The sequence below is a fragment of the Schistocerca cancellata genome, chromosome 2 (assembly GCF_023864275.1).
Source record: "Schistocerca cancellata isolate TAMUIC-IGC-003103 chromosome 2, iqSchCanc2.1, whole genome shotgun sequence".
In the NCBI taxonomy this organism is placed as follows: Eukaryota; Metazoa; Arthropoda; class Insecta; order Orthoptera; family Acrididae; genus Schistocerca; species Schistocerca cancellata.
Genome location: NC_064627.1, coordinates 1,141,635,227 through 1,141,660,269, shown reverse-complemented (window position 1 = coordinate 1,141,660,269; position 25,043 = coordinate 1,141,635,227). Strand labels below are relative to the sequence as shown.

Here is a 25,043-nt window from a genome sequence, read left to right as displayed (position 1 = left end):
TTTTGGTTTGCATTTGGAGGAGTAGGTGGGGTGGGGTTCGTTGCAGGTGTTTCAGGAAACAGGAGGAACGAGCTTAGGACACTGTTTAAGTGAGCGAGAGGCTTTACAATGGCGGCAGGTGGAGAGGGGGTGGGGATCTTGCAATTTTGTGTGAGGTGGTCGTTGCATAGGAGACAGCATTGGCAGCGATAGGATTGAGGAGGGGAATGGGACGGGTCAACGGTGTGTCGGCGGTTGAAAATTAGGGCTCCCTGAGTGAGGGGGTGATCTATGGAGGAGGCAGACTCGGTGAAGACACGCATGAGGAAGGTAGGGCCGGAGTTGTAAATACGGCGGGTCGCGCTGATTTCGAGGGCGGAGCGGGCATCCAGTTCCGCCAACATCTCCGCCTCCGTGACCACAGGGCTGAGTTTTGTGATCACGGCGGCAGTGAGGGTCGGCGGACGACGAGGATTACCAGTTCACAATACTGAATGTCTTTGTAGGTAGAGTAGGGGAATCCTGTACTTGTTCTGGAGTCATACCCATTCCGTAACGCTAGCGCAGATTCAAAGGACAATTATTTCTGGAACATTATGTTTACACATTAATTTGACGCATATTTAGAACGGACGTATAGTTACTTTTCATTAGAACCACAACCGATTTGCATATACACTGAGATGACAGAAGTCATGGTATGGCGATATACGCGTATAGAGATGGCAGTAGTATCGCGTACACAAGGTATAAAAGGACAGAGCACTGGCGGAACTGTGTTTTTGTACTGAGCTGATTCGTGTGAAAAGGTTTCCGACGTCATTTGGCCGCACGACGGGAATTAAGAGACTGAACACGGAATGGTTGTTGGAGCTAGATGCATGGAACATTCCATTTCGGAAACGACAATATTTCGCGATCCACAGTGTCAAGAGCGTGCCGAGAATATCGCATTTCAGGCATTACCTCTCACCACAAACAACGCAGTGGCCGGCGGCCTTCAGTTAACGACAGACAGCAGCGGTGTTTGCGTAGAGCTGTTAGTGATGACAGACAAGCAACTCTGCGTGAAATAACCGCAGCAATCAATGTGGGACGTACGATAAACGTATGCGCAGGGGCAGTGCGGCGAAATGTGGCGTTAATGGGCTATGACAGCTGACGAGCGACGCGGGTGCGTTGCTAACAGAGAGACATCGCCTGCTGCACCTCTACTGGGCTCGCGACCATGTGGGTTGGACCCTAAACGACTGGAAAACCGTGGCACGATCACATGAGTCCCGATTTCAACTGATAAAAGCTAGTGGTTGGATTCGAGCGTGGTGCAGACCCTGCGAAGCCATGGACCCAAGTTGTCAACAAGGCACTGAGGAAGCTGATGGAGGCTCCATAACGATGTGGGCTTTGTTTACATGGAATGAACTGGGTTCTCTAGATGTTCGGCTACTTAGAGACCATTTGCAGCCATTCACTGACAATGTGTTTCTTAACAACGACGGAAGTTTGTAAGTAGGCTGTTTAGGTTTTTATATTGGTAACGCTCTGTATGAAAATCACTGACTGTGCTGTGTGCAGTCTGTGGATGGTTGGCATTGTTCAAATATTCGCTATTGTAGTGTTCGGCAGTTGGATGTTAACAGCGCGTAGCATTGCGCAGTTGGAGGTGAGCCGCCAGCAGTGGTGGGTGTGGGGAGAGAGATAGCGGAGTTTTGAGAGCGGATGATCTGGACGTGTGTCCATCAGAGAGAGTAAATTTCTAAGACTGGGCGTCATGAACTGATATATATATTATGAATTTTGAACACTATTAAGGGAAATACATTGTTTGTTCTCTATCAAAATCTTTCATTTGTTAACTATGCCTATCAGTAGTTAGTGCCTTCAGTAGTTAGAATCTTTTGTTTAGCTGGAAGTATTGGTCCTCGCGGTATTGCAGTAGTTCGAGTAACGAAGATTTTTGTGAGGTAAGTGATTCATGAAAGGTATAGGTTGTTGTTAGTCAGGCCCATTCTTTTGTAGGGATTATTCAAAGTCAGATTGCGTTGCGCCAAAAATATTGTGTGTCAGTTTAGTGATGATCAGAATAAGTAAAGAGAGAAATGTCTCAGTACGTTCAGTTTTGCTCAGCTGTTTGAAAATCAAATAACGTAAGGGCTTTACCATCACAGTAACTCATTAATTTTTCTGAGGGGATGTTTCAAGTTTTATAGATGACAACGCTCCTTATCATCGAGCCACAGTTGTTTGCGACTGAAGAACATTCTGGACAGTTGGAGCGACTGGCTTGGCCACCCAGATCATCCATTATGAATCCCGTCGAACATTTATAGAACAAAATCGAGATGTCAGTTCGTGCTCAAAATTCTGCACTTCAACACTTTTGCAGTTATGGGCGGCTATAGAGGCTGCATGGCCCATTACTTCTGCAGTGTTCTTCCTACGACTTGTTGAGTCCATGTCATGTCAAATTGCTGTACTAAGCCAGACAAAAGCAGATCCAACACGATAGTAGGAGGTACCCACGTCTTTTGTCACGTCAGTGTATATTTTTGATTCTGACAAGTACACCTGAATACAACGTCATACAACCATTCTCCCTGCTCTTTTAGTCACCTTAGCGCATCGTCCTGAAAGTCGACGTTCTTTGCAGGTGTTTCCACCCAAGTAATCCTTCTACTATGGAACCAAAAGCTAATGTGCCAGTTGGTGCGACACGTCGTTCGTACCACCGTTTTCATACTTTGTCTACTTATCGCTTAATTACGTTTTAGGACGTGTCGTATTACGTACGACCTAGGCCCATCGTGAGCTACACGATTATTACTATAGACGTAAGATCTTGGTAAAGTTTCAGGACGAATTAAGTTAGTCGTGAGCATAATTTCTAGCAGATATAGAAAAGTCACCATAAGTACGAGAAAGTGGAAAGGTATTTAAGAACAAAAATATTTTTTAGAAGACTCTATGTTGAGTGAAACATTCTTTACGTCATCGTTTGTGGTTTCTCTCTAATCAGTACATATTGTAAAATGAACTGCATGAAGTTTTCAACGGAACTGGATAAGACCATTCGATGGATACCTCCATCACATAAAAACTATCAACGCTTCATTGGTGCAGTAACAGCAACAGCTAAGAAGTGTATGCCAAGAGGATACCGAAAAGAATATGTTCCAGAATGGAATGATGAAAGTGAAACACTGTACCAACACTTCCACCAAAGTGCTAACCTAGGGATAACTATGGAACTCTTGTCCAGCTTGGACATGTCTCGGAGGCAGAAATGGTCAGAAACAGTCGAAAATATGGACTTTACCCAGGAAAGCATGGAGTCTTCTGAGAAAACTGGGAGGAAGTGCACCAGCATGCGGAAAAAAATTCCCAAGTAACACCAGACCAAATTGCTTTCCACATCATTACTACCTCAAGAGTACCTCCTGACAAGAAACATACAAGACATATCAGACGACAGCTTCTTGACCTGAAAAAGAAGGCATCTCCCTCATCTGAGTATACCCATCCCTTCACAGTTTCATACATTGACTCAAATCTCTTAAGGCGCCTGGATTCGATGGTATCCATCTAGAATTCCTGATCCATATGGGAGGAAAAGCTAAGAAATGGCTGGCAGAATTCTTCACTGACATCCTGCTGACTGGTCAACTTCCATAGGAGTTTAAAAAGGCGAAGATAATATATGTTCTGAAACCTGGCAAACCCAGCAACAAGGTAGAAAGCTATCGCCCCATTGCCCTACTTAGCTGCTGCTACAAGCTTTTTGAAAGGCTAATATACAACACAATAAGTAGCGCTATCCTAGAGAACGTTCCAGTTGATCAGGCAGGCTTCAGACCAGGGCGTAGCTGCTGCGACCAAGTATTGTCGCTCACATCCTTCATCGAGTCAGCATACCAAATGAAGCAGAAAACATCTGTGGCATTTGTTGATCTAACTGCAGTCTTCGACACTGTGTGGAATGAAGGCCTTATCTACAAATTTCTCCGCATCATACCATGCAGAACAATGGCTCTACTGATTAACGGCATGGTAAGCGATCGGAAGTTCCAGGTAATCACTGGAAGCAACATAAGATCTACTCCAGTTTATTGGCTTCCACTGTTAACCGGTATAATGCCTCCTGATCTACGCAGATGTACTGCCCTTATGAGAACATTCCACAAGATCTCCAGGAATTCTAGCCTACCCGTGCGTAGCGACCTGCCACTTTTTAATCGTAAGAGAATGAAATAACGCCATCCAACTATGTGCTATGCTGCTGACATTGTTGCTAAGGATTTCAAACCTCTTGAAGAATGGAAAGGTCGGTGGGAAGCAGTGACAGATGTGCACCTGCATAACATCTTCTCAGGTGCCGAACTTCCAAGTGGATTCGACCTACCACCGAAGACCTGGACTACCCTCAACAGAATCCGTACCGGCCATGGGCGATGCAGGGATGCTCTCTTTAAGTGGAAGAAGCTGCCTAATCCAGCCTGTGACTGCGGGGCTCCATACCAGACTGTTCACCACATTGTCAGTGAATGCAGGATTCGAGCCTATCACGGCGCCAAAGAGGACTTCCTGCTAGTAACTCCAGGTGCAGGACTGGATATTGAAGGACTGGATATTCAGTTGTAAAGACAAACTTAAGTTTCTTGTGTGTCAATATGTACATAAGTATATGTAATTTAATTTCATGATATGTCTGTATTAGCCATACGTTAAATAATAATATAAAATGAAAGTACGTTTGTATGAACGTATGTTCCACTTCTCCTCCTCTGGCTTGAGTCATTCGTTCCTTGGAATTTGCACGTTAGGTATCGCCCTCCTTTTCGAGAACTTCTTTATCTAGCTTACACCGTTTGGCTTATCTTGGAAGCTTATTTGCTTAGGATCTCTGTTGAAGCTGCTCTTGCTGTTTTTGCTACTCCTTCTCTACGCGTCGTTTGCGTTGGATGGCAATCAAAGAAATCGTCACTAATGCACTATTCACTATTAATATTGGTATTTGATTGTTGCAAACTGTTAACAAATTCGCTTTCTTCACCTGCGATCCAGCTCTGGCGATATGTTACAAGTTGCAAGTCTGTAGATCATCGGGAAGTTTGTACCGAACAGACCGACGGAGAGACAAGAAAGCGAGTTAATGTTGCATTGTCATCCAGTTCCGAGATATGTTTGAAATTTCAAGCCTCTAGCTCATCGGGAGGTTAGTTTAAAATCAACTGTCAAATTTGTACCGAATAGACAAACAAACAAGAGAGCGAGTTAATAAAGACGTGGTAATAGTATGCAGAAAAAACTTGCCGGCTCATTTTAAAATTAATGAGATTACCTGGATTTAATGGTTTTCACATATGATATACTCAATCTTGAAGGATTACCAAGGTTATGAATGTAATAAAATTTGCACAATAAAATGAAGATTATGGCAAACTGAGATATGAAACAAATTTAAAAAATCAGGAGGAAATTGGTATAAAAGATGGTGCTAATTCTGCTTAAGACATTTACGTACTGCTTTAGATAATATAATAAATTTAATAACTTTGGTTCTTCTTGCTAACCATATACTTTGGTGATCTGAATGCTGTGTTGCTCTAGACGGCTCAGTGACACTGGAGATGAAGGACTTCTACGCCCGCGTGACAAACGACGTAATAGCTTCAACGGCCTTCGGTTTCCGAGTTGACTCCATATCGAACCCGGACAATGAGTTCTATCGCATGGGACGCGACCTGACAAACTTCAGCGGGCTGCGGGGAATCATCGCCATAGGCTATATGATATTTCCGAGGCTTATGGAGGTATGTAGAGTTCACTTCAAGGTAAAAAAAAATATCCAAATTACTGTATGAAGAATCCAGTAAGCAAAGATGTCTCTTCTTCCGTCATCTAGTTTCTGAACATACCGTTCTTCCATCCCAGGACGGAGGGATTCTTCAGATCCCTGGTTTCTGAGGCAATCAGAGTACGTGAAGAACAGAAAATAGAGAGACAGGATTTGATTCAATTACTTATGCAGATCAGAGGTGGTGAGCGTGCATCTCAAGCAGATGAAGACGGAAGAAGCTCTGGAAGCAAGAGAACAGGTATGTAATAGTTGAGATGTAAATATACTTGGTTATGACTTTCAAGTTTACAATACGCTGTAGTGAATTCTGAACTTAATTCGTGGCGATTTGTGATACCATGCAGCCAAAACCTCATTACGTAACTGATATAACGCTTTACTAAGAATGTCCCAGCACACCATAATATCCTAGCAGATATTGATGACACTTGATGGTAGTGTGAAGATTCTGAACCTTGCAAAATGCAGAAACGTAACAAACATTTTTGCAATTTCAGTAAGCCACTACTCATACAAATGCTTAGGTGTAATACTTTCTATTATTATTAATTATGAGAACATGCGCAGTAGACTGTGCTCACTCCGTAGGTAGTCGTGTTGAGAGGTTTGGAGTGCGCTGTACTAACAAGTTAGTACAACCCGGTAATAGAACCAGTGCTCCCTGCACGAGTCAACGATGAAACGTGAAGAAAATAATCTTTTGATTCGTTGGAAACGTCGCAGTTACTCATTACTTTTTTTGTCGTTCAGCAGAGTATACGCTGTGATGGATCTCTGTAGTGACAAGTTAAAAGTGGGGTCGAACCGGGGCGGGACCCCTAGTTTTCATGGGCAGTGTGCTGCGAATAGAGCCGCACACACGGCTCGGATATTCATCCCGCTGCTCACCTCTCTCCACACCTTACGAATACACACAGCTTCTCTCACTCTGCTACTATGTGCGGTGCACTTAATTCTTAAATTATTCCATCTATGTAAACTGAGAAGGGAAAGGCCACAGATATGGCCAACCGAATCGGCTCATATTTGGCAGGTCGCTTGAGTACAATCTAAAATGAAAGAATAAGATACAGGGTGTCCCTCTCAAACCTCCCTGATTTCAAAGACCCAGGAAAAGAAACCACAGTAGCTACGACAATGAAAAATGCACCACATTGTAGAGCATCTCAAAGAACTCATTTATTTATCATCAATACACCTCTACATGTGAACCATTTGTAGTACAAAGAATATCGAGTCTATATTAAATTTCTTGCCAAGTTCTTTGTAACATTTCCTGTGTTATTGTTGCAGTCGCATTAGTGATATGATGCGCAACGTAGGAATATAGTCCACTTTGGTCGCATACACGCGGTCCTTCACGAATCCCTACATGAAGAAATCAAGCGGCGTAATGTCGGTTCAACGTGATGGCCAGGCAATGGGTCCGCCTTGTTCGATGCAACGATTGGGAAATTTCCTATCCAGGAACTTGCGAACAGCCATTGACCAATTCAGTGGAGCTCCATCTTGTTGAAAAATGATGTTGGTTTGCAAGTCTTGTATCTGACGGTACACAAACTGCTCCAGCATGTTCAGATACACTGATCCATTCACTGTTTGTTCCGAAAAGAAGAATGGTCCAACAATCCTATCATGCAATACCTCGCAACAGATGTTTAGTTTATTTCTATCACGGAGCTTTAGCCGAGCTTTAGGTCAGTCAACACAAGAAATTTCTCAGTATGGACAATCACCGTCCATCGAATCGTGGCTTTGCACCGTAACACTTGCACATTTCTTTGGAGATGATGAAGTAGTTGGGTGATCTTCGTTTTAGTTTAAACGAACAACTGTGGAATATCATCATAGTGTGATAGAACTCACAGCTGTAACTTTCTTTCAAGACGACACTGAAAAGCTGATGTACCTCCGCAACTAGCGGCACATTAATAATAGTGATTATGGTGAGAAATATCAGGCTGTAACATAAGTAATGAGCCTTTACTGCTAGTGCTGCTGTTTGTAGACATGTGATTGGGAAAGAACCACCATTAACCACTGAACGGTGGGACTGCTTACACAGTCCACTTGCTGAAGTGTCAGCCTACAAAATCTTGCTGTTATTACTGAACGGTATGCACAGCTGGCGTACTCGATTCCTTTGAAGTCCTAGAACACATAACGGGGGCATTGTGCCACTCAATGAGACGGTATACTTCTTTAATGGCCTAGTGGAGAGAATAATACATCGAACCGCTTCGGGACAGAGCCTGGGACTAGCAGGGGCATTGCTGTAGCAGGCACACCTTCTGATTTACATCATCACCGTAATGATTATCATCCCACACTTGATGTCGTCTGGGCACATGTTCTACCCAGGCGCGGTGGCAAGTGTGGGGGGGGGGAGGCATTACGGGAGTATAGCCCCCCCCCCCCAGCCATGGAGTATTGTATTACACTGGATAAAATGGCTTGAGAAATCAGAGAATACATTACTCCAACAGATTCAATCATTTTTTTTAATAATTACGCAGCAATATAGCTTACAATGTCATTTAACTTAAAATAGGTGTCTTATTATTATTATTATTATTATTATTATTATTATTATTGGTGTTTTGCCCTTAAAGAGCGCATTTGGACTAAACTACATGGCCAGTTCCTTTTGCTGCCTTCCTTGCTGCCCAAACTTCCCTCATTCGCTCGCTGTGTTTCTGTTTCCGGTCCTCTGTCCATGCTTCTTGTCGGCTTCGTGTCTTCGGCTTCATCTTGATTGCCTTTTTGGTTGCCCATATTTCTTTCATCTTCTGGCTGTGATCTTGCTTTCGTTCTTCGGTCCATTTTATGCCTGTTCGTTTGTCGCATTGTATCTCATGTAGTTTACTTTTCTTAATGATGTTTCTGAACTTTATTCTGTCGTTTATTGTGTCTGCTGTTATGTTGAGTTGGTTCAGGTCGTTTTCTACCTCTGCCACCCATTTCTTGTTTCTAGTGGTTACCCAGTCAAAGATCTGTTTGGTCAGCCTGTGTGATGGCATTCTGTATAGGTGTCCATAGAATTGTAGTCTGCGTTTTCTAATCTTTTCTGTGATTGTCTCCGTATGTTTGTACAGTTCCTCTGTATGTTTCTTGATCTATATTCCATTGTTGTTAGTTGCGCCAAATATTTTCCTAAGTATTTTCCGTTCTACTTTTTCTAATTGTCTTATACGTGTATGCCCTCGGATTAGTGTGGTCTCTGCTGCATATAGTGCCTCGGGGAGCACCACCGTGTCGTAATGGCGTAATTTGGCTTTTTGTGAGATAGACTTCTTGTTGTAATGATTCCACACTACTTTGTATGCCTTGTCCAGTTTAGTCTTTCTTTCTTCATTTGAGTCTCTGTTATGTCCACTCAGTTGTAGTGTCTTATTTTTTTATTTATTAAAATACATTTTTTTACCCTGAACTCCGAAACAATTACCAAAAACTACTTTGAGCAACACTAAATTTTTCCAATTTGTCGGAAAGGGCCCAAACTCTCCTTCTGTTGAGCGATATTCCGTTCCCCGAACCGCCCCCCCCTCCCCATTAGTTCCCCCCCCCCCTTTGACCGACTTTTAGAATAGCCTCTGGTTGAACGGAATAGACAGTGTCTTGAAAGGAGGATATAACATGAAAATCAACAAAAGCAAAACGAGGATAATGGAATGTAGTCGAATTAAGTCGGGTAATACTGAGGGAATTAGATTAGGAAATGAGACACTTAAAGTAGTAAAGGACTTTTGCTATTTGGGGAGCAAAATAACTGCTGATGGTCGAAGTAGAGAGGATATAAAATGTAGACTGGCAATGCCAAGGAAAGCGTTTCTGAAGAAGAGAAATTTGTTAACATCGAGTATAGATTTAAGTGTCAGGAAGTCGTTTCTGAAAGTATTTGTATGGAGTGTAGCCTTGTATGGAAGTGAAAAGTGGACGATAAATAGTTTAGACAAGAAGAGAATAGAAGCTTTCGAAATGTGGTGTTACAGAAGAATACTGAAGATTAGATGGGTAGATCACATAACTAATGAGGAGGTATTGATTAGAATTGGAGGGAAGAGGAGTTTGTGGCACAACTTGACTAGAAGAAGGGATCGGTTGGTAGGACATATTCTGAGACATCAAGGGATCACCAATTTAGTATTGGAGGGAAGCATGGAGGGTAAGAATCGTAGAGGGAAACCAAGAGATGAATACACTAAACAGATTCAGAAGGATGTAGGTTGCAGTAGGTACTGGGACATGAAGAACCTTTTACAGGATAGAGTAGCATGGAGAGCTGCATCAAACCAGTCTCAGGACTGAAGACCACAACAACAACACCTGGTTCTGCCCAGCTCTGTTTCGTTTTAATCAAAGCCGTAATTACATCTCCCAAGCCAGCTTTTTGCCTGACACCTTTACTCGTTTTCTTGTCTCTCGTAAGAAATCCCTTCGTGCATCTTTTCAGTGCTCACTGAACAACTCTCAATTTCTGAGTGGCATCCGTAATGAAAGTCTGTTCCTCGCTGCCCCTTTTTAATGCGTTCACTTGCTAGTGGCACACTTTAGTGCACGTAATTACGTAACTAATATTAAATCTGAGCCTTCATATTTTAACTAAACAGTAATCACACGGTAAATTGTTATTCTGGTGAACCATACCAAGCTGTCTAGCCTACCAATTATCCACAACTCTTCCCCCACAACTCCGCCGAGTCTTATAGCTTAAGTAATTGATTACCACTACTGTCACTGATAATTCACCACACGAGTTGCTGCAAATAAGCTCTGCTTGATATTCGCAGTCTGTGAACTGATAATGATAGGTCGAGAAATCGGCGATGGTCCTATGAAAGGAACGAATGCTGGGGTTCTCCTTAACAATTTTAGGTGAACCACGGGAAACAGAAATCAACAAAAATTTTAGGTGAACCTTGGGAAACAGAAATCAACAAACTAAATCAGAACTGTCTGACGAATGTTACGAGGTGCATTCAAGTTCTAAGGCCTCCAATTCTTTTTCTCCGGACTGGAAAGAGATAGAAACATGCGCATTCTTTTAAAATGAGGCCGCGTTCATTGTCAATACGTCCCAGAGATGGCAGCACCGTACGGCAGATGGAATTTTACCGCCAGTGGCGAGAATGAGAACTGTTTTAAATACTTAAAATGGCGACGATTTCCTTACTTGAACAGCGTGCAATCATTCGTTTTCTGAATTTGCATGGTGTGAAACCAATTGAAATTCATCGACAGTTGAAGGAGACATGTGGTGATGGAGTTATGGATGTGTCAAAAGTGCGTTCGTGGGTGCGACAGTTTAATGAACGCGGAACATCGTGTGACAACAAACCGAAACAACCTCGGGCTCGCACAAATCGGTCTGACGACATGATCGAGAAAGTGGAGAGAATTGTTTTGGGGGATTGCCGGATGACTGTTGAACAGATCGCCTCCAGAGTTGGCATTTCTGTGGGTTCTGTGCACACAATCCTGCATGACGACCTGAAAATGCGAAAAGTGTCATCTACAGGGTTTTTCAAAAATGACCGGTATATTTGAAACGACAATAAAAACTAAACGAGCAGCGATAGAAATACACCGTTTGTTGCAATATGCTTGGGACAACAGTACATTTTCAGGCAGACAAACTTTCGAAATTACAGTAGTTACAATTTTCAACAACAGATGGCGCTGCGGTCTGGGAAACTCTATATTTTCCACATATCCACCATGCGTAGCAATAATATGGCGTAGTCTCCGAATGAAATTACCCGAAACCTTTGACAACGTGTCTGGTGGAATGGCTTCACATGCAGATGAGATGTACTGCTTCAGCTGTTCAATTGTTTCTGGATTCTGGCGGTACACCTGGTCTTTCAAGTGTCCCCTCAGAAAGAAGTCACAGGGGTTCATGTCTGGCGAATAGGGAGACCAATCCACGCCGCCTCCTGTATGTTTCGGATAGCCCAAAGCAATCACACGATCATCGAAATATTCATTCAGGAAATTAAAGACGTCGGCCGTGCAATGTGGCCGGGCACCATCTTGCATAAACCACGAGGTGTTCGCAGTGTCGTCTAAGGCAATTTGTACCGCCACAAATTCAGGAAGAATGTCCAGATAGCGTGATGCAGTAATCGTTTCGGATCTGAAAAATGGGCCAATGATTCCTTTGGAAGAAATGGCGGCCCAGACCAGTACTCTTTGAGGATGCAGGGACGATGGGACTGCAACATGGGGCTTTTCGGTTCCCCATATGTGCCAGTTCTGTTTATTGACGAAGCCGTCCAGGTAAAAATAAGCTTCGTCAGTAAACCAAATGCTGCCCACATGCATATCGCCGTCATCAATCCTGTGCACTATATCGTTAGCGAATGTCTCTCGTGCAGCAATGGTAGCGGCGCTGAGGGGTTGCCGCGTTTGAATTTTGTTTGGATAGAGGTGTAAACTCTGGCGCATGAGACGATACGTGGACGTTGGCGTCATTTGGACCGCAGCTGCAACACGGCGAAGGGAAACCCGAGGCCGCTGTCGGATCACCTGCTGCACTAGCTGCGCGTTGCCCTCTGTGGTTGCCGTACGCGGTCGCCCTACCTTTCCAGCACGTTCATCCGTCACGTTCCCAGTCCATTGAAATTTTTCAAACAGATCCGTTGTTGTATCGCTTTTCGGTCCTTTGGTTGCATTAAACCTCCGTTGAAAACTTCGTCTTGTTGCAACAACACTGTGTTCTAGGCGGTGGAATTCCAACACCAGAAAAATCCTCTGTTCTAAGGAATAAACCATGTTGTCTACAGCACACTTGCACGTTGTGAACAGCACACGCTTACAGCAGAAAGACGACGTACAAAATGGTGCACCCACAGACTGCGTTGTCTTCTATATCTTTCACATCACTTGCAGCGCCATCTGTTGTTGAAAATTGTAACTACTGTAATTTCGAAAGTTTGTCCGCCTGAAAATGTACTGTTGTCCCAAGCATATTGCAACAAACGGTGTATTTCTATCGCTGCTCGTTTAGTTTTTATTGCCGTTTCAAATATACCGGTCATTTTTGAAACACCCTGTAGGTGGGTGCCACGAATGCTGACGGACGACCACATGGCCTGCCCGTGTGGCATGTTGCCGAGCAATGTTGATACGCAACCACAGCATGAATGGGACTTTCTTTTTATCGGTTGTGACAATGGATGAGACGTGGATGCCATTTTTCAAACCAGAAACAAAGCGCCAGTCAGCTCAATGGATGCACACAGATTCACCGCCACTGAAAAAATTTCGGGTAACCGCCAGTGCCGAAAGAATGATGGTGTCCATGTTCTGGGACAGCGAGGGCGTAATCCTTACCCATTGCGTTCCAAAGGGCACTACGGTAACAGGTGCATGCTACGAAAAGGTTTTGAAGAACAAATTCCATCCTGCATTGCTGCGCGTGTGCTGTTTCACCAAGACAACGCACCCGCACATCGAGCTAACGTTACGCAACAGTTTCTTCGTGATAACAACTTTGAAGTGATTCCTCATGCTCCCTACTCACCTGACCTGGCTCCTAGTGACTTTTGGCTTTTCCAACAATGAAAGACACTTTCCGTGGCCGCACATTCACCAGCCGTGCTGCTATTGCCTCAGCGATTTTCCAGTGGCCAAACAGACTCCTAAAGAAGCCTCCGCCGTTGCCATGGAATCATGGTGTCAGCGTTGTGAAAAATGTGTACGTCTGCAGGGGGATTACGTCGAGAAGTAACGCCAGTTTCATCGATTTCGGGTGAGTAGTTAATTAGAAAAAAGATCGGAGGCCTTAGAACTTGAATGCACCTCGTATAAGCACGTTTTTCTGTCAGTTTTCTCATGAGTGGGTCCACAGCGTCGACGTAATTTGCAAATCCCGAAACCATTTTAAATGTCCACCGTAAGCTGTCAAATTCTTTGTTCAGATGAAACCTATTGCATCATGTATTACACTACATTATTGGTCAATTTCGGCCTGTGGCCATTTTCAGTTACAGTTTTTGCTTCGTCACAATATACGCAAACACATTTCGGTTTTTCCCTTTCTACTTCTGCTCCGGTCAGTGGCTGTGGTACTGGCACTGATGCGAAACAGTATTCAGATCGACCTGGCCATTCTGATTTGGGTATTCCATAGTTTTGCAAGACGCTTGTTGTGATGTTTCAGCGGAAAAGGCGACGGCAGGTTGCTGCACCATCCTCATGCAGTCCGAAACTGTGCTGCACTTCCAATGCTCCTGTTATCGACGGGCCATTAGACCTTAGACTCCCTTCTTATTCTAGTAACCTGCGGTGGTTTCTTTGGACCTGAACCCTCTAATACAGTGCTCTGTTTGTTTTTTCAAGTCTTGGACGAAGACGGCATCGCGGCCCAAGCGATGACTTTTTTCTTCGCCGGTTTCGAGACTGTATCCACACTGATGACATTCTGCAGCTACTTGTTAGCCACGCACGAGGACGTGCAGTGGCGGCTACACCGGGAAGTGAAGGACATAGTGGAGGGCAGCGGCGGGCAGCCCAGCTATGAAGACGTCATGGGGTGCCAGTATCTCGACATGGTCATCTCAGGTGAGTTGCGGTGACCTGTGGACCGAACCAACGATGGCGAATAAAGTTGCGTGACAGTGTCTGTCGTAGTACTCATCTTTTCATTTTGCTATCGCGTAGCCGCATCACCGAAGTTAAGCGCTGTCGGGCGTGGTCGGCACTTGGATGGGTGACCATACAGGCCGCCGTGCGCTGTTGCCATTTTTCGGAGTGCACGCAGCCTCGTGATGCCAATTGAGGAGCTACTCGACCGAATAGTAGCGGCTCCGGAGACAGAAAACCACCTTACGACCGGGAGAACGGTTTGCTGACCCCACGCCCCTCCTATCCGCATCCTCCATACCGAGGACGACACGGCGGTCTAAAGTGGCCCGAAGACGGAATGTTTTTTTTTATTTTTTCATTTTTTAATCGCGTAGCCGCTAATGCGTGCTTGGAGGGGTAATTCACGAAGCTGAAGAACAGATTGCTTATCTTACAAACGAGATAATGTAACGTTTCTCTCCTCTATTTATAACCATACCTTTGGTAATTGGACGATGGCGGTGGGTTGCTTGCAACGACTATACATCGGGTAAAAATTATTTTTAATCGTGTAGTCGCACACGATTACTATCGTTACTTTTGAGATGGTCAGAAATGATCCTGACGTAAGAATTTTTCCAAATTCATCTGAACTACTTAGCTTACGTTCCAAACAATGCACTTGTGAAGCTTTTTTAAACCACAGTCATATAACTTATTTGGACACAAAATAAACTCCAAAGTTCAAAGAAGGGCAGCACGTTTTGTATTATCGTGAAATATGGGAGAGAGTGTCACTGAAATGATACAGGATTTGGGCTGGACTTCATTAAAAGAAATTCCAATCACCAACTTTCTCCTCCGAATGCGAAAATATTTTGTTGACACCGACCTACATAGGAGAAACTATCACCACGATACATTTAAGGGAAATCAGAGCTCGTACGGAAAGATATAGGTGTTCGCTCTTTGCGCGCACTATATGAGATTGGAATAATAGAGAATTTTGAAGGTAGTTCGATGAAGCCTCTGCGAGGCGCTTAAATGTGATTTGCAGAGTATCCATGTAGGTGTAGATGTAGATGTAGAAGACAAAAAAAACTATGCACCACGAATAAATTTTCTGAAGGGGACGTAAATCAGTAGATGTGACGTACATGTACGGACAAACAAATGATTACAGTTCAGAAAAACTAGATGATTTATTCAAGAGAAATAACTTCACAAATTGAGCAAGTCTATAACGCATTGGTCTACCTCTGGCCCTTATGCAAAACAGTTATTTGCCTCCGAATTGATCGACAGAGTTGTTGGATGCCTTCCTGAGGGCCAAATTCCCTCAAGTTGGCGCATTACATCTTCAAAATCCCGAGCTGACTGCACTTTTAATGTTCCAAATGTTCTGAATTGGGCAGAGATGCAGCGGCCTTGCTGGCCAAGGTAGGGTAGCAGTAGAAACTTTCGCCGTGTGCGGACGGGCATTATCTTGCTGAAATGTAAGGCCAGGATGACTTGCCATGAAAGGTAACCAAACGGGGCGTAGAATATCGTCGACGTACTGCTATGCTGCAAGGCTGCCGCGGGGTCCTGCTGTGAAGTGAAATGTCAACACGGACTGTCACTCCTGGTTCTCGAGCCAAATGGTGGGTGGCAGCCAGGATATCTCATGGACACTTCTTTGCTGGTCATTGGGCCCTGAAATCTCGCTGACCGGAGTGGAATTGTCTTCAATGACGAGTTCCTGCCTGACTGTCACCCACCACCCGCCCCCTTCCCAGAAGCGATGGTCTCGGATGCCGTCCACTTTTACAGCAGGACACCTTTGGTTTTCATTGCCGCCACCCTTACAACACAGTGGCACGTAGACGACATTCTACTCCCTGTTCTGTTGCCCTTCATAGCAAGCCATCTTGGGGTTACATTTCAACAAGACAATGCCCTTACAATGATGGTGAGAGTTTCCGCTGCGTGTCTTCGTGCTAACTAAATCCTGCCTCGGCTAGCAAGGGTGCCAGATCTCTACCCAATTGAGGACTAGTTATGGGGAGCTCGTGAATGAGTCGTTCAAATGAACGCTTCACTCCAGTTAAGTGTGAACTAACCACTCAATTTCAATGAACTGGTACTTCAAACTCTTCACAGATAGTACACTCCACACTTTTTTCTAGTTCTTTCACTCACTCTCTTCCCCTCTCCCAATACATCGGCGCTACGTCACTCATTCTCCCTTCACTTCAGTCCTCCCTCTACTGCCTGTCGACGAATCGCACGGTGTTTGTGGAAAACGATAGGTTTGCGAGGGTTTGGGGTGGTGAGGGGCGAGGGGAAAGCAGCGTCAGTTGCTTCCTGCAGTGCTGACATCATTACCCGTGACTATTTGGTACTGGTACTTCAAACTCTTCACAGATAGTACACTCCACACTTTTCTCTAGTTCTTTCACTCACTCTCTTCCCCTCTCCCTCTCCCAATACATCGGCGCTACGTCACTCATTCTCCCTTCACTTCAGTCCTCCCTCTACTGCCTGTCGACGAATCGCACGGTGTTCGTGGAAAACGATAGGTTTGCGAGGGGTTGGGGTGGTGAGGGGCGAGGGGAAAACAGCGTCAGTTGCTTCCTGCAGTGCTGACATTATTACCCGTGACTATTTGTGCAGTTACACTTCGCGTCTACGGATAGCCTACTGTTGGCAGCGCTTGCAGACAAATGAATATTAAAGATACAAACGAAGAAGCTGGCTATGTGAGCACGCACAGCCAACAGGAAAATAAAAGGTTTCTTAATAACACTGAAAGAGGGATTTTACCTGAAATCGAACCAATGACTACAGATGACAGTTTACGTTTTGTATCTGGAGGGTTATTATTCTCAACAAAAATAAAATCTACAGGAAAACTTCTGAATGATTACTTAACGTAGGTATATAGACTTTGTGACAGTGGTAAACATACTCATTCTGTTTTGGATTAAATTTTAAAAGGAACATAAAATTGGACTGCATTTCCTTGGTAGTCCTAGTTTTCAGTCAATGAATACAACAAATAATGTTTCATTTGGCAGATAAAGACTTTTTTGGGCGCTCCATGAGAAAATGCCGAGCAAGATTAAATGTAATACCTTCCTTATATGTGACAGGCTTCTCTGTTTATCTTTCCTTTGTCCCCTTCGACCATGCTCTATTTAAGTTAACTGAGGCGCTGTAAGAGCGTAAAACGTTGCGTGCACGTTACTGCATAGTTCGGCCATCTGTTGGTGAAATTGTGAAGTACTACGAAGCTTTATTGTACGAGCGAGGCGGGGCAACTTCGCCAGGCTTCCGTAATTCATGAATGAACTACTTCATTTAGTGAAATGAATGAAGTAGTTCATGGGAATGAACGAGTTCGACCCATCTCTATTGAGGACGTTTGGAGCATTACGTCCAGGCCTGTCCAACCAGTTTGCGATTTTGATGATCTGACGCGTCAGTTGGACAGAATTTGGCACGATATCCATCAGGAAGACATCTAACATATTTGCCAATCAGTGCCAAGCCGAATAACTGCTTGCATAAGGGCCAGAGGTGTACCAACGCGACCGGCCGCTGTGGCCGAGCGGTTCTAGGCGCTTCGGTCTGGAACCGAGTCACTGCTACGGTCGCAGGTTCGAATCCTGCCTCGGGCATGGATGTGTGTGACGTCGTTAGGTTAGCTAGGTTTAAGTAGTTCTAAGTTCTAGGGGACTGATGACCTCAGATGTTAAGTCCCATAGTGCTCAGAGCCATTTGAACTATTTTTGAACCAACGCGTTGTTGACTTACTCAAATTGCGAAGCTCTCTCTCTTGAATAAACCATCCGGTTTTCCTGAAACTGTAACTGTAGATCTACAAAAAATTTTCCGATTCCTGTCTTATTCGAATAATTACTTAGTGGTGCGTCGTCTTTTTTTTTTTTTTTTTTTGGGGGGGGGGGGGGGTATGACTCCACCGCTTCAAGGTTTGCCATTGCGAAATACTCTTCTGCTTATTGAAATCATTCCAAAAGACCACTGTCCCAGTAAGTTGTTGATAATGGTTGTCCGCCCCCGGTAGCTGAATGGTCAGCGTGACGGATTGTCAATCCTCTGGTCCTGGGTTCGATTCCCGGCTGGGTCGGGGAATTTTCTCCACCCAGGGACTGGGTGTTGTGCTGTCATTATCATCATTCTATCATCCTCATCGACTGCAGGTCACCACAGTGGCGTCAAATTGAAAGACCGGCACTCGGTGAACGGTGTTCCCCACGTGGGGCCCTAGCCATACGATTAAATAAATAAATTGATAATGGTATTTGCTTGGCTGAATAAGTGAATGTAAACGAAATTTGTAACACCTTCTTCCTGCTTAAACCAGGCGTAATTACGTAGAACCTGATATTTTCAGTATTTTGGTTTATCGTCTCACCTGCTGTCTTTCATTTTGGGTAGCTCTACCTGTAAAGGTAGCTAGCTACATTCTGTCACTACAGCGACACGTCGTCTGCACTGTTTTACACTGACGAACGAAAATGTATTGACCACTGCCCTCCACGAGACTGACTGCCTCCTGGTGGCACGTGAAGTTTATAAGCGTAGCAAGGCGAATGGGGAATAATTTTTGCGATAACAAGGGCTGCAAATGGGGAACTGCATTGACATAATCGACTTTGACGAAGGGCAGGTTGTTGCAGCTCGTTGCCTGGGACGAAGGAGCATCTCAAAATCGGATGAAGTAAGTCTGTTGTTGAAGTGCTTATGTCGTGAGTGTCTGTGGACAGTGGTCGAACTACGTTGAAACTACGAGTAGGCGATAAACTATTGGACGTCCACGCCTCACCACAGAACATGAAGATCGGAGGCTCGGCTGCTCTGTAAAGCAGGATAGGCAACAATGAGCTGCAGATATGGCGACGGAACAGAGTGCTGGTGCAGGCGTGAGTGTTTCGCAGCACGCTGTGCAGCGCACATTGTTGAACACGGGCCTCCGCTGCAGACGGTCCCTCCGTGTTACCGTGTTGACCCAACGACATCGTCAGTCACGACTACAAGAGGCACGACATCATCAGGAGTGGACCGTAAATCATTCGAAACATGTCATCTGGCCGCGTGAATCGCGCGTCCTTTACGCCAGGGACCTGTGGTAGTAATCAAAGGCACTATGGTGTTTATAGACCAACTAAACATTGTTGTGGACCACCTGCATCCGTTCGTACCTGACGTCTTTGCCGGCGGCGATGGCATCTTTAAGCAGGGTATCTGTCCGTGTCACAAGACCAGGATCGTGCTACAGTGATTTGAGGAGCGTGATTATGAACTCACGTTGATATCTTGGCCATCAGATTCGCCTGATCGGAGCCCAATGGAACACATCTGGGATGCCATCGGGCGTTCGTTCCGCAGCCACAACCACCGGCCCTTAACGTACGGGAAATGCGTGACCTGTGCGTAGACCAGTAACCTAACAAGCACATGTCTAATTTTAGAGACGCGGAATCGCTACTGCATTGCATTTCAAAGATGGACCAACACTCTATTAAGCAGATGGTTATAATGTTTTCGCTCATCATGTTAAATCAGCAGCATCCATGTAATTCCCATTCCCCCCCCCCCCTCCACCTCTCCCCAATAATAATCGCGTGCAGTGTGGAACATTTTTGCAAACTAGAGTTCATGGCCGTGGGAGAAAGAGAAAATAAAAGGTATTCGCAAACCGAAGCCTATCGCCGTCTCGCTTCACGGACGCGTCGGTTAGTATCAGTTTGAAGAATGCCAGAATACATAACGGATATTGAGCAATAATAAGATGGCCGCAGCCACTTATCTCAAAAGTATTTCGTAGCTGAATCCCAAATGGCTCTGCAATCTTAAGGATGTCATTCAATTCATGTCACTTTTCTCCAGATGCCACCAATATTTATAACGATTGAATTGTGAATATAGAAAGTATTTGCAAATATCTGAATGTTAACTACTTGAAAGAAAAATGATAGATACATATCTCATAGCAAATATACTATCTTCGTTAAGCGCATTGTAGGTAATAGGTAACTACACTACTGGCCATTAAAATTACTACACCACGAAGATGACGTGCTACAGACGCGAAATTTAACCGACAGGAAGAAGATGCTGTGATATGCAAATGATCAGCTTTTCAGAGCATTCACACAAGCTTGGCGCCGGTGACGATACCTACAACGTGCTGACATGACGAAAGTTTCCAACCGATTTTTCATACACAAACAGCAGTTGACCGGCGTTGCCTGGTGAAACGTTGTTGTAATGCCTCGTGTAAGGAGGAGAAATGCGTACCATCACGTTTCCAACTTTGATAAAGGTCGAATTGTAGCCTATCGCGATTGCTGTTTATCGTATCGCGACATAGCTACTCGCGTTGGTCGAGATCCAATCACTGTTAGCAGAATATGGAATCGGTGGGTTCAGGAGGGTAATACGGAACGCCGTGGTGGATCCCAACGGCCTCGTATCACTAGCAGTCGAGATGACAGGCATCTTATCCGCATGGCTGTAACGGATCGTGCAGCTGAGACAACAGATGGGGACCTTTGGAAGACAACAACCATCTGCTCGAACAGTTCGACCACGTTTCCAGCAGCATGGACTATCAGCTCGGAGACCATGGCTGCGGTTACCCTTGACGCTGTATCACAGAGAGGAGCACCTGCGATGGTGTACTCAACGACGAACTTGGGTGCACGAATGGCAAAACGTCATTTTTTCGGATGATTCCAGGTTCGGTTTACCACATCATGATGGTCGCATCCGTGTTTGGCGACATCGCAGAGAATGCGCATTGGAAGCGTGTATTCGTCATCGCCTTACTGGCATATCACCCGGCGTGATGGTATGGGGTGCCATTGGTTACACGTCTCGGCCACCTGTTGTTCGCATTGACGGCACTTTGAACAGTGGGCGTTACATTTCAGATGTGTTACGACCAGTGGCTGTACCCTTCATTGGATCCCTGCGAAACCCTATATTTCAGCAGGATAATGCACGACAGCATGTTGCAGGTCCTGTACGGTCCTTTCTGGATACAGAAAACGTTCGAGTGCTGCCCTGGCCAGCAAATTCTCCAAATCTCTCACCAACTGAAAGTCTGGTCAATGGTGGCTGAGCAACTGGCTCGTCACAGTACGCCAGTCACTATTCTTGAACTGTAGTATCCTGTTGAAGCTGCATGGGCAGCTGTACCTGTACACGCAATACATGTTCTGTTTGACTCAATGCCCAGGCGTATCAAGCCCGTTATTAAAGCCAGAGGTGGTTGTTCTGGGTACTGTTTTCTCAGGATCTATGCACCCAAATTGCGTGAAAAATCTAATCACATGTCAGTTCTAGTATAATATATTTGTCCAATGAATACCCGTTTATCACCTGCATTTCTTCTTGGTGTAGCAATTTTAATGGCCAGTCGTGTAGTATGTAAGGTGATTAGAATAAGAAACTTTGCTTTTCTTGGGAGAAATTCAGCTTTCTTCCTTCCACCTGTCCTCCTTTCTGAAACTTTTAGGACTGTACTTCCCCTCCCCCCCGCCTCCATTCTCTGTAAACTCCGCGCTGCCAGCCTCATCAGAGTGAAAATCGGCGATACTCATAAGTAGGCATGTTTTGAGTAGTTTGGTAGCTCCTGAGTGTATATTTATGAAGATTACTGTTATTTTTGAGCTGTGAAACGTGACTAACAGTGAAGTCTGTGGCTAGATTTTTATACTGAGGAGACAAAAGTCATGGGATACATCATAAAACCGTGTCGGACCTCGTTTTGCCCAGCATAGTGCAGCGCCAGGACTTAGCATGGATTCCACAAGTCGTTTGTAGTCTCCCCCCCCCCCCCCCCTGGAAATATTGAGCCATGCTGCCTCTATGGCCCTCAATAATTGCGGTGCAGGATTTTGTTCAAGAACTGGCCTGTTGATTATGTCTCACAAATGTTCGACGGGATTCATGTCGGGTGACTTGCGTGACGAAATCGTTCGCTCGAACTGTGAAAATTGTTCTTGAAACCAACCACAAACAATTGTGGCCCAGTGACGTGACACATTTTCATCCATACAAATCAGATCGTCGTTTGAGAAGATGCAGTCCATGAACGACTACAAATGGTCTCCAAATAGCCTAAAATAATCATTTCCAGTCAATGATCGGTTCAGTTGGACCAGAGGACCCGGTGCATTCCATTTAAGCACTGCCCACACATTCTGGAGCCACCATCTGCATGCATAGTCCCTTGTTGACAGCTTGGGAGCCTGGCTTCGTGGGATCTGCGCCACACCCGAACCCCACCGTCAACTGTTACCAACCGAAATCGGGACTCGTTTGACCAGATCACGGTTTCGCCTATGTTTTTATCTGCCTAAGTAATCTGCACCAGGTACACACATGGCGGGAATTCTGGCCGTGCCCATCGGCTAGTCCTGCTCGCTATTGCCTTTATAGGCGAGCTAATCTGCCACCCAGTACTGGTACGAGGTAAGATGAATTTGTTGTATAAGTGAACGCTAGCGGGCCCAAGACTCAGGGCGACCTGTATTGACAAATCCGTGGAGAAAGACGAGCAGCGTCGCCGGAAATGAGTAAATTCCAAAAGCTGGGAATTTGGACGGCTATTACTCGCATGGCCTTTGTGCAGGAGATGCACCAGCAATGGCGGGCTTTCAGACAAACTGAGAGACGGCTTTCTACACCTCTTTGAGAATGTATAATAGTTTACAGTCAAGTATTGAAGCAAATCTCAATACATGTGCGATATCATAACAATGAGGCACATCCCGTGACACAACAATATTTCAATATCTTCAAAATTACAGGAGTTAATATCCCACAGTGAATAAAGATTTTCTCCGTGAACCACTGAATTAAAAACTTTTAAAAGCTTCATTCGATTTCAACAAACGATATCTCAGATGATAGCATTGCACAACAGCTATCATCCCAGTAGGCCACTCATCTATATCTATTTCATTTACTGACGTATGACGTCTTTTGTACCAATTGTATTATGAAAATGTTTGCCAGAACATCGTATTCTCCAGAATAACATAGCGTATGCATACGGTATGAATATCTCACATATGGTATACTTGTGTAGTTATTTAATGAATAAGTTACTATTTTGCCAGTAAATTTATTTAAATGGTGACTGCAAGTGCTATTAAAAACTGTGGTAATTTAAAAATAGTCAGTCGCATATGTTAGCGGACACCACAATTGAAAAGAGACCCACAAGACGCCTTTGTCAAGAACGCATAAAACAACAAAATAATATTTAACCACAATTCGTTGTCATTTAACATGAGTGCACTTGCGGACGAATACTGAGTCAAATTATGTCTTTGGAGCTTAAGAACTATGTATTTTTTTGGGCGGGGGGCAGTCTGCAGCCATTGGAAAAGCACTCAGTAGAGGATCAGAGGATCACTATGGGAGTCAATTGAAGACTGACACTTTCCGAGTGAAAAGTTCAAGGGAGCGATTCTGGGCAATTGGATTTTCGTTCTGGAAGCAGGCAGACCTGCCTATGGTAACGATTGGTACTGATTCCGGGTGGTGAACGGCTACCGTACTTTAACTTCTGAGAGGACTTTATATTTCGAGAGGTCTGAATGTGATCCAGTGTAGGACTGGAATTTTATCCGCTTGTATTTCGGAACTGAGGATGCGCAGTGTATGAGGCACCATTCCTTGTATCGCGGTTGTCAATTTGCGATTCATCATGTTGAACACTGAACTATTGTGAGATGGTGAATATTTTGTGTATCGTGACCAGTAAATGGACTTAGGTTTCCCGTTACCTTCGATTATAATTTAGTTTGGGGGTTTTGCTACCATTCTTGTAACGCTGTCAATGTAATTTTACTTAATTTATTCTATCTGTATTTTAACTGAATATCTTGGAACCACTTACTTGTTATTTGAGATGTCCTTTCTTGCGTAAACATTATTAAAGATAATTCTCTGTTGTCTACATCAACTACAGATGCTAGAATAGAACCCATTTTTGTTAAGTTATTCATTTAACTTCTATCATGCATTTCTAAGTATTTTATTAAATCGAAATTCTAACCAGTGCGCAGACTACTTAATTGCATTATCACAGCTCCACATTATCATTTGTATCTTGTTAGATATGGGGCATGAAAGCAGTCGTGCGCGGCTCGAATCTCTGACTTCATCGAGCTGTTCTTATTTATGGATTCTTCCGTTGCTTCTTGGTAGAACAATTCCATATTTTAGGTTGAATAACAAGTTCACTGTTTTTGTTCTATTAATTTTTGTTGATATAAAACTAATTTCGACTTGTCAGGCCATCTTCAGGTAATAATTGTTGTTTCCTAAAGATGGCCTAATATGCCGAAAGCTGATTTGAAATAAACCAAAATCAGTAAAACAAAAATCGAGCTATTCTTTTTCAAATAGAGCCTTGCTTAGCTCAAGTTGTGACGGTACGTCACATAAATGGACATTTGGAGAAAGGGAAAAGAGGTTTTTGTTATGAGATGTGTGAATTATAAATTATTTCACGACTGTGTACGTGTACGCGATGTATAACAAATAGTAAAGAACGTGAGTTATTATTATTATCAAAACACAAATATCGATGTAATTAACAAAACAAAGGTTT

General features: G+C 44.2%; 1 protein-coding gene across 1 annotated transcript in view; it reads left to right on the top strand.

Moving 5' to 3' along the window:
* Positions 1–25,043, top strand: part of LOC126161280 (cytochrome P450 9e2-like) — a 75,145-nt gene that overhangs the window by 30,867 nt on the left and 19,235 nt on the right. The window contains exons 3-5 of the mRNA XM_049917019.1: positions 5,587–5,789; positions 5,882–6,074; positions 14,180–14,401. Coding sequence (XP_049772976.1) covers positions 5,587–5,789; positions 5,882–6,074; positions 14,180–14,401 — 618 coding nt within the window. The remainder of the gene's footprint in view (positions 1–5,586; positions 5,790–5,881; positions 6,075–14,179; positions 14,402–25,043) is intronic.